General features: G+C 40.3%; 2 protein-coding genes across 3 annotated transcripts in view; both read left to right on the forward strand.

Moving 5' to 3' along the window:
* LOC135638137 (putative disease resistance protein RGA3) overlaps positions 1-1549 on the forward strand; it is a 3202-nt gene extending 1653 nt beyond the window's left edge. Inside the window, exon 1 of the mRNA XM_065151105.1 lies at positions 1-1549. This exon is cut by the window's left edge and continues 1653 nt beyond it. Within this exon, the coding sequence (XP_065007177.1) occupies positions 1-1549 (1549 nt within the window).
* Positions 1550-3391: 1842 nt separating this feature from the next.
* Positions 3392-8702, forward strand: LOC135633169 (uncharacterized membrane protein At1g16860-like). 2 transcript variants are annotated; one of them, XM_065142333.1, is made up of 5 exons: positions 3392-3568; positions 5870-6920; positions 7415-7570; positions 7735-7943; positions 8193-8702. In XM_065142333.1, exons 2-5 carry the CDS (start codon positions 6018-6020, stop codon positions 8383-8385), a joined length of 1461 nt encoding a protein of 486 aa, XP_064998405.1. In that variant the 5' UTR covers positions 3392-3568; positions 5870-6017; the 3' UTR covers positions 8386-8702. The 2 variants fall into 2 exon arrangements, with proteins under 2 accessions (XP_064998405.1, XP_064998409.1); XM_065142337.1 differs by lacking the exon at positions 3392-3568 and adding an exon at positions 3588-4586.
* The last annotated feature ends 1548 nt before the right edge of the window (positions 8703-10250 follow it).

Consider the following 10250-nt stretch of genomic DNA (forward strand, 5'->3'; position numbering starts at 1 on the left):
TCATGAGTCGGTAAGGACATTGTTGGTGGAGGGAACACGTAGCAATGTGGATGATATAGATGATTGCTTGAAGAACCTCGTGCGACTTAGAGTCCTCCATATTAAGGGCAATCTTATGTACACAAAAATCGATATTCTACCGCACTATATCGGAAATTTGATACACCTGAGATACTTGAATATGTCTTGGAGCGATATAACGGAGCTTCCAGAGAGCATATGCAATCTGACGAATTTACAGTTTTTGATCCTCACAGGATGTAGACAGTTGACACAGATCCCCCGGGGCATAGATGGGCTGGTCAATCTAAGGACACTCGATTGTCAAAGTACACGACTGGAGAGCTTTCCATATGGAATAGGAAGGTTGAAGCACCTCAATGAACTCCGAGGATTCGTCGTGAACACGGGTAATGGTACGTGCCCATTGGAAGTACTAGGCGGCCTCCAGGAGCTCAGATACCTCTCCATTTCGTTGGAGAGGACGTGGCTGGAAGCTCAATCCGGAAGGGATACGAGCGGATTAAAAGGTAACAAAAAACTGAAGCATCTACATTTTCGTTGCTCGTCCACACCGACAACCTATGGTCACACGAAGAACCAGATTGAAAGAATCGACAAGGTGTTGGATGTGGCACTTCATCCACCGTCATTTGTTGTTTCGCTCACGTTAGACAATTTCTTCGGCCTCCGGTACCCCAGCTGGATGGCGTCTGCAAGCATCAGTTCGCTTCTTCCAAACATAAGCCGCTTGAAACTAATTGACTGCAATCATTGGCCACTGCTTCCACCGCTAGGGAAGCTCCCTAGCTTGGAGTTTCTTGAAATCGTCGGTGCAGATGCAGTGAGCACCATCGGACCGGAATTTTTTGGGTGTGAAGTTGCTGCTACTGGTCATGATCGTGAACGGAATTCAAAGCTCCCTTCTTCTTCTTCTTCTTCCTCTTCTTCTCCTCCTCCTCCTTCGTTGTTTCCGAAACTAAGGCAGCTGGAACTCTCGAATATGACTAACTTGGAAGTGTGGGATTGGGTAGCGGAAGGTTTTGCTATGCGTCGCCTCGACAAATTGGTCCTCTATAATTGCCCCAAGTTGAAGTCCCTACCGGAAGGCCTGATCCGACAGGCAACCTGCTTAACCACATTGAATCTGTGGGATGTGTGTGCTCTCAAGTCCATCAGAGGTTTCCCTTCTCTAAAAGAACTGAGTATAATTGGTAAATCAGATCCGGAGATTGTTGCTGATCTCCCTGCACTGGAGTTCTTGAAGTTGGTCACGTTTGGGTCTTGTTTACCAAGGTGGTTGGCGGCTGGCCCTGCATGCTTCACTTCGCTCCAGAAACTGGACGTACGGGGAACCACCCAACTACTCCGCAGATGCCTCCAAAATGGCGCAGACTGGCCCATGATCAAACACTTTCCAATTTTTTCCATCGATGATCAACAAGGCAATTATATAAACTACATCAAGCATTCCTACACCATCGAGACAAACCTAGTCGAAGATGCTGCTGCTGCTGAAGAAGAAGAAGACATCATCAATGAGCTTTGAGGTAACTTACCTTTCATGCTCATGTCTCGACCATCTAACGTCTTCAGGTTTTGGAGTGGCAACTCACAATCATCTTTTGCTGCTTATGGCAGGGAGATCGACATCAATCACGATGTAATCGGCAGTCATGTCTAACATGATCATTGAAAATGGAGCTGACCATGGAAAGTCCGAGACTTTTGAGCGGAAATGCAGATCGAGATGAGAGGTTGGTTGCGACTCATACTACATTCCTATGATATGGTGATGAAACTATTTTGGCTTTCTTTCTGTCTCTGTTGGATATACTTCCTGCAATGTGCATACTACTACTGCATCTTTAGTGCCCGCTTCCCTCCGATCTGTATACTACTGCTGCAATGTACATGTTAGAAATGGTATCGCCACACATCGCAAAAGCAGGGTGATGTTGCCTGTTCCTCAATCGACATTATGTCGGTCGTCTTTGATGTAAACAATCGGAAGGTGTTCGATCTTGGACCAGTCCTTGGCGTCCTTTTGGAGGAACCTGCGGAGCAGTTGATTGCTGCATTCTATGTCCAGTCTCTGGAGCGCAGTCAAGCATGGGAGACCTCCCAGTAGCCACTCGGGTAAAGATGGAACATGCCACCACCTCTCCAACTGCAACACCTCCAGTGCAGGGAGATCGGTGACGATCTCCAAACTGATTCACCACATACCCTCAAGTTCCTGACCGAAGGGAAACCCCTGATGCACTTGAGAGCGCCGACGTTCTCCAAGTGCAATGTGGTCAGGCAGGTGGCATGACGACTCAGGCCTTCCGGTAGAGACTCCAACTTGGGGCAATCGGCGAGGAACATACAGATCATGTGTTGTGGAATTACTGTAGAACTAAGATGCAGACCTGTGAGTCAGTCAAATATCTGATGTAGCTGTACCAGACAAAGAGGTAGTTCTCTGATCATGTTCTTCTGAATATACCTAAGATGACGAAACTGAAATGATTTCTCCCTTCATGATTCATGTTAATGTCAAGGAAACACAGATACCCATTAATCACCTACCATATCCAAGTTTATTTTCAGCAACGCAAAAGGAAACGTGAATACTGCAAAACACTCATAAGCACAAAAATTCTGCTTCTCTTTTGCCTAAGAAGACATCAATCATCTGAAACAAAGTGGAAATCTTGATAGATGAGATATAGAATCAGTCTCGAGTTACTTGCATCAGTGTGGTGCATTCTTATTACTTACCAACTACAATGGTGTTGACTGGAGAAAGAGAAAAGTTCCAATACAATTGATCATTCTAAATAGCAAGCTTGTGATTCTCAATAATTGACAGAAAGAAAGGATGAGGCAGATTAGGCTTCAAATAAATGCAATTTTCTTCAAATGATTGTGTTGAGTCCTGTGTTTCATCTCTGTCGTCAAACCCTTTATTATAATAAATATAATCCTAAAAATATTAATTTATTATAATAAATATTAAAAACTATTTCTCATCTTCGATCCTTAATTTATCCTATTTCATCATCTATCTTTTTTCTATCATTTATATCATTAAAAATATTTTATTCGAACTAAGTTATAAATTGAGGATATTTATGTTTATTTATGAAAGAATAATTTAAAAATATTTGAAGTTCTTAATATAGGTTTGTAAATAAAAAGAAGAGAATGTAAATAATAATCTCCTAAGTTTTTATATTATATTAAACAATATATTTTTCTTATTTTATTGACGGGTGTTAGAACTGTGTAGCGGAAAGGTTGGAACAGTTACTACATTGAAGTGTGAGCTCCCACTCTTCCCATTAATAATAATAATATTATTATTATTATTTGTTCACCTTTTCTCTCTCCGTTTATTTGCAGGTTTCTGTTGGGTACGCGTGAGAGCTCAGTCGAGATCGATTGCTCCCTCCGTCTCTCTCTCTCTCTCTCTCTCTCTCTCTGTGGCTCGATCCTTAGCAGCTTAAGCGCATTGAGTGCCTCGTTTGATCGGCCGACAACCTCAACTCCATCGATCGCAAGTCTGTTACTAGCCTCGCAGGTTTGTAGAGATCCATCTTCTTCCCTGTCGCCTTAAAAGTCGAATCTTTTCGTGCGGGCTTCGGGGTCTTCAGTCTGGGAGTGTGGCTGCCAGTTGGTGCCGACAACAAGGAAGTTGCGGGGTGCGTCTCTTCGTTGCGGTTGTAGATCTGAGCGAATGGGAGCGTAAAAGTCCGTTCTTTTAGCGGGTTCCGGTCGCTTTCGTGGGTGTTGGTCCTGCCTGTTTCGTTTTCTCTTGGTGGATTCGAATGTGCTTTTGTCGCTTGCTTGACCTTGATCTGGACTTCGTTCCGTGGAGGCAACGTCGCGGAATTAGACAGCGGTCGAGTCGATTGCTTATTAGATGCTTAGATTTGTTGGTTCTGTCTCGAGGTAGTGGAAAGGTTTTGTTTCGTCCCAGTGTTGGTTGCTACATTTTGCCTTCGATCTGGTTTCTGGTTGCTTGTTTGAGGTCAGTTTTGTAGGAATGTTCGGTTTTCATCGAAAACAATGTTGATGAGATGAAAAAATGTGTGTTTCTTAGCACTTTCGTCTCCAATTTTAGGATCGTCCAGAGCTGGATCTGTTCAAATTTGTAAGAAAAGACAATCTTTTGTCGTAGTCCTGTTGGTGATACTGGATGTCCGATGGAAGTTTGAGTTTTTACGGAGATTGGAGTTTATAGCATTTGATCTGCCTGTTAGATATCTGATCCTTGATTTTGGAGGACTTGGTCTTTGGAATTCGTGGCACTCTTTAGAAAGCATATTGGCCAACTTCAGTGCTTTCGATTGTAACCGAGATGTGACTGCAGGATCAAGCATTTCTTCTGCCTTATTTTTCATAGTCATTGAGATGTTACTCCGCAGACATTTTCCTTCGATGTTTATGAATCTGCTTCACTGCTCTGGTCTATGTGCTTTTCGGTGTCTGCCATAAGTTGCATCAACAACCACATGGGAGTATATTTCGCTGCAAATTGAGGATTGTGTCCTCCATTTGAGTTTGGTGTCAACTGAGCATTTTTCTTCATTTGAGTGGTATATTAGGATTATCGTATCCATATCTCCCAGGCTTGGCTTGTGCCTTATTGTTCTGCTTAATAAACGACATGACATGTTAGTAACATTGACATGATTTTGTTGCTTTTATGATGGCAGATCGTACAAATGAACTTTATGCTATAAACCGATGTACGATTTGCTGCTTAATTAGTTTCTTTTCAGCTGTTTCTGTCCTGATTTGCAGTTCATGTTAAATTCTTGTTCCAAATTGGTGGTCTGTTTATGCTCCCACTACTTTAGTGTCTCCTCATCTCTATCATTTATAGGAATGAGTCTGATCGCAAAAGTATCTATGTTGACGTGATGACTATAATGCTTTGATCTGTTTTTGTCCACTTGCTAATCACATTCTTGTAGAAATGAGTATATGAGAGAAGCAACGTCTTCGACTATTTTAGGTTTTGATATGGATGACTGCGATTCTGACATGTTTCTGTTCTGGATTTGCAGAACATATACATGTATGCATGTATATGTATATATATGCTTAAACATGTTGAACTTGACATGAGTATTTCGAGCTTAATTGGAAAAAAACATACAATGTGTGTTTAGTTTGGAATTCTCATTTTGGACCAAATTTGATGTACTCCCAAAATCTGTACTAAAACCAATTTTGACGCCCCACTTCTGTCAAGGCTTGGGATTAATAATCAATCTGTGGAGGCTACCAACTAGGATGTGCCATAATAATAATGGTGGGGGAAACATGAATATGCAATTCTGGCAACATTCTTTACACCAAGATACAATGAACTAGTGGCACCACAATGGTATTAGTGTCAAATAATAGATCTTAAACACATTCAGGAACCACTAATGCTATATGTAATAGAAGTTCAATGATGATGAGGAACAGACCTACGATATTCTGGATGGCTTTGTCAGAAAGAACCTGGTAGTATCTACATGGAAAAATTGTATTACTCGAAAATTTAACTAGAAAAAATCAACAAAATGATGATCCCATATTTTCCAGATAAGGCTTGATAATTATGCTTATATTTTTGATGTATTACCTACAAATTTTCTATTATTTGGAAATTAATATAGAAATTATGATAAGAAAAACCTGATCCTCTATTCATGAGACATGGGTCTATGATTATGCTTGCTGTAATTACTGTGAAATGTTACCAAGTATTTTATAACTTTGAAATTCAGACCAAGTCTATCAATCATGTTCTTGCATTTGCAGTCTTATCATGTTTTGATATCCATTCATGATATCTAACATGGTTCATTTGTCCTGTCAACAGGCTGATTGAAAGTAAATTGTTGTCCTGTGCTTTGGTTGCAATTTTGGCCTCACAGTGCCAGTTGTTACAACTCATTATTGATCTCTGTGGATTTTACTAGTTTTTCATTGGTTGTCGAGAAATAGTGGAGCCAGCTCGCCAAAACTCGATGGGTTCCAGATTTCTATCACATCAACTCAGCAATGGATTGTATGTTTCAGGCCGGCCTGAGCCACCAAAAGAAAAACCTCTATCAATGAGCTCCGCAGCCATGCCATATACAGGAGGAGATATAAAAAAATCAGGAGAGCTTGGAAAGATGTTTGATCTGCATGTGGAGAAGTCGAGAAAATCTGGACCTCTTAATGTTCCTCTTAAGAGTACATCTTTTGGAGGTGCTGCTTCCCAGTCAGGCCCTATCATGCCTAATTCCTCTAGCCGGTCTAGCTATTCTGGTTCACTCTCTTCTGCAGTTCCTGGTTCCGGTCCTTCACTAGTAACTGGAGGCTCCAACAGACAGAAGTCTAATTCTGGGCCACTTAAACATGGGGATGTTGTTAAGAAGTCATCTGGTCCTCAATCTGGAGGGGTCATCCCAATGGCTCGCCAGAATTCTGGTCCACTTCCACCAGTGCTTCCAGCTACAGGGCTTATCACATCTGGGCCAATTTCATCTGGGCCTCTTAACTCATCAGGTGCCCCTCGAAAAGTATCTGGCCCTCTGGAATCTGCTGGATCTATGAAGCTGCATAGCACCTTTATTGTTCATAACCAGGCTGTTACGAAGCTCAGCCAGGATGATGGCTATTCATTTAGTGGGAGCTTGCCCAAACTGTTCTTGTGGTGTGTGGGTTTGTTGTTCATAATGGGGTTTATTGCCGGTGGCTTCATTCTTGGTGCTGTTCACAATGCCATACTTCTCATAGTTGTTCTAGTTATATTTGGAGTTGTTGCTACACTTTGTATTTGGAATATTTGTTATGGAAGGCAAGCGATGATAAGATTCATTGCTCGTTATCCTGATGCCGAGCTGAGAACTGCAAAAGACGGGCAATACGTAAAAGTCTCTGGGGTATGTAGCTTTGCATAGAAGCATAACTTGTTTTATCAGTAATATGGGACGAAAATGGTTGAGACTATATTCACTAAGATACTTGGTCTCATTACATGAATTTCACTATAGAAGAACCATATGCATAGCATTGCAGTTCACTATACATATTCTTTTTAACCTGCTTATGAATGATTTGACTGACTTTGATCCAAATATTCTGTCAAAATATGTTTGACTTTTGGAACGTGCAAATTTGTTAATATGTATTTAGTGTCTTATGTAGCATTGAAGATTACTAATTGCTTGGTTTAGCTTGAGGGTTTTTAATTGACATTATAGAGCATTTTAGATGTGGATTCTTCCCCAAATTCGTTTCTATTATCTAGTGCAATGACTTTCGAGGATGAAATATATACTAGTTGGTTCTTTGCAAAGATGTTTCTTATAGTCATTTTATGCTTTCAAGACTGTTGAGGCCTCTTCCAAGTTGATAGAATTAAACTTTCATGCAGGTTGTTACATGTGGCAATGTCCCTCTTGAGTCATCATTCCACAAGGTTCCTAGATGTGTGTACACATCTACTAGCTTATATGAATACAGGGGCTTGGACTCGAAGACTGCCAATTCCCAGCATCATCGTTTTACTTGGGGATTGAGGTCATTGGAGGTAAGCCACTCTAGTAATAGGTGAACTAGAGATCGGTTGAACTAATGAATTTTGCTCATGGCATGAAAAGATATTCAGCAATTTGTCACAAATAATTGCATATGCTTACGTTTATTTTGATCTTGTTCTGAGATTTCTGATTAAACTATTTGAAACTTTGGCAGAGGAATGTGGTCGACTTTTATATCTCTGATTTCCAATCTGGGTTAAGAGCTTTGGTAAAAACTGGTGATGGTGCTAGTGTAACCCCATATGTTGATGAGTCTATTGTTATTGACATCAACTCAGAAAAGGACTTGTCTCCAGAATATCTCAGATGGTTGCGGAAAAGGAACCTTTCTCATGGGGATTGTGTGATGCAGCTGAAAGAAGGGTAACTAGTTGGAGATTATGTTTTTTTATCTTTCTATCTTGTGGATGTACATATTATTTTCAGCAGAATTGAAATGTAGAAGCAAGATGTTATGAGCCTATATTTGATCTAGATCTAACGTTGGTGCCAGGAGTGCTGTGTAAAAGTATGTTTTTGTAGTTTTAAGCAAGGATTGATGATCACACACTAGCATATAACAAATTTCCTACAGATTTCTGTTTGTTAACCATCAAATGTTCCCTCCTGCAGCTACATCAAAGAGGGCAGCACAGTTAGTGTGATGGGGGTTGTCAAAAGGAATGACAATGTTCTGATGATAGTTCCACCTTCTGAGTCATTTTCTACTGGATGCCAGTGGGCTAAGTGTATACTTCCAGCAAGCCTTGAAGGAATTGTGTTGAGATGTGAGGACACTTCAAAAATTGATGTGATACCAGTTTAGCTGATAAAGTATGTTGTGATTAAAGAAAAGCTAATTATATATGTCAAGTCAACTCCAGAATTTGTTTGTTGGTTGTTGGCATTTGCAATATCCCAAATGATGTTGTATGATGGATCTTTAGAGATGGCGTTTACTATTCTTGGGTTCGATTGTACAGCTTTATGTGTCTTTCCTTTTTGTGAATTAAGTTTGAATATTTTTGTAAGGAGGATGGCTTGATTACCTAAGCTGAGATCTCCAATGATTCTTTGAAGAATATTGTCACTCATTTTTCGCCTTCCGGTGTTACTCGAGTAAATTCAACATGACAGATCCTGAAAAACCCTTTCATTCCCTCCGTCTGGTCGGTTTTGTTCAAATTATGTTAAGTTTTATTGATTATTCGCGATGTAAGTTTCCCCGGTTTTAGTCATCAGGTTGTCTTGCATCAGCCATTTTCATGAGCAGACTTTTTATTTTATGCTTGTCATTACAGCATTCAGGAAAGTTGGAAAGAAATTTCTTGGTGATCATTTTACCTTCACAATGATTCATTTAGTGTCTTGAGGGTTACTTTGCCAATGTTTGTGCTAACTTAAGTGGCTAAGATCTGCCACTTGGAGGATGACTGAACTAATGAATGATCATGCACTTAGAAAGCCTTGGGGCTCATATGACATTGCATATGGAATTGCTTGCAAGATTTTTGCCACCTGCTACTCCTAAATGACAGTGAGGTAAGAAGTCAAGAATCCCTACACATGGGCTGCAAGTTCTTTGGACCAGCCAAATGTTTTACACCAAGATCACAACACATCATATTTGATGCCAAATTCTCATCATTCCTAAGTTGCTGCACTTGAGATAGGTGAACATGCAACTTCCATGACCACTTTGAATCTGAGCACTATCATTCCAATGAAGTCTTTGTTGCCCACCAGATGGATACTCCTTAAATCATTGCCAGCAAATCTAAAACATAAGCCTGCTCTGGTCACCTTTTCCAGTTATTCTCCTTTCTTGGTGATGGCAGATTTCTGATTTCACTTCTTCTATTGATATGGTTTGTTTTTATCATAGAATTATGATTGATAGGCTACTGTATTGATCATCTAACAATTCTTAAAATGAAGAACTATCCTTTTCCTGTACTTGTTTGCGATAAATTTGAGTCAGAAGGAAAGATTAGGTGCTCACTTTTGCAACTTCTGTTCTGCTTTAATCTGCCAATGTCTGATCCAAGTACAGTTGCCAATGTTGGTGCTGTCAGGTTCAGTGTCTCTTCCTTCTTCATGTCACTTTCTTTTTCCCTGTTCTTGGTTATTGCCCTACCATAGTGCTAAATCATGAGGACCTTATCAATTAGAACAGAATTTTGCAATATTTATGCATTGCTTTTTCAACAAAGTTCATCATCAAATACAACAAAGTTTTCTTTTGTTTACTGCCATATGACTGCAAGGTATTGTTGCACAATTATGTACATCTTTTCTCCCATGACATCTCATTGCAGTGAAACAACAAAAGGTTTCTCCAATTTGAATTACTGAGACGATAATGAGTGTTCTTACAGCATGATAAAAGGATGACCATCAGTGTCACAATAATCTTGGCAATTGTAATCAACACTGCAAAACATGAATAAAGACTTACAGTTTGAGGTTTGGAAGAAAAGCTATACGCTGGCACGCTCGATCTTAAGCACCGATAACTCTTAAGCACGCTCGATCTTAAGCACGCTTGGATTGCACACCATCATTATCTCATCTAAACAACTGTGTTGTTGCAGGACCACTGTGATGTTTGATCTGTTAATCCCTATCTTTCCGTAAGTGTGCACATGGACATGCAGGCTTAGAGACAAAGCAATCCTAGTGGCTGGCATT

Source organism: Musa acuminata, chromosome BXJ1-3 (genome assembly GCF_036884655.1).
Source record: "Musa acuminata AAA Group cultivar baxijiao chromosome BXJ1-3, Cavendish_Baxijiao_AAA, whole genome shotgun sequence".
In the NCBI taxonomy this organism is placed as follows: Eukaryota; Viridiplantae; Streptophyta; class Magnoliopsida; order Zingiberales; family Musaceae; genus Musa; species Musa acuminata.

What these genes read in the sequence shown, in the direction of transcription:
- LOC135633169 (XM_065142333.1), top strand. Translation starts at nt 6,018, where the DNA reads ATGGGTTCCAGATTTCTATCACATCAACTCAGCAATGGATTGTATGTT. An exon ending in AATACGTAAAAGTCTCTGGG is followed by an intron (nt 6,921 to 7,414) that starts GTATGTAGCTTT and finishes ACTTTCATGCAG; the next exon opens with GTTGTTACATGTGGCAATGT. An exon ending in GGGGATTGAGGTCATTGGAG is followed by an intron (nt 7,571 to 7,734) that starts GTAAGCCACTCT and finishes AAACTTTGGCAG; the next exon opens with AGGAATGTGGTCGACTTTTA.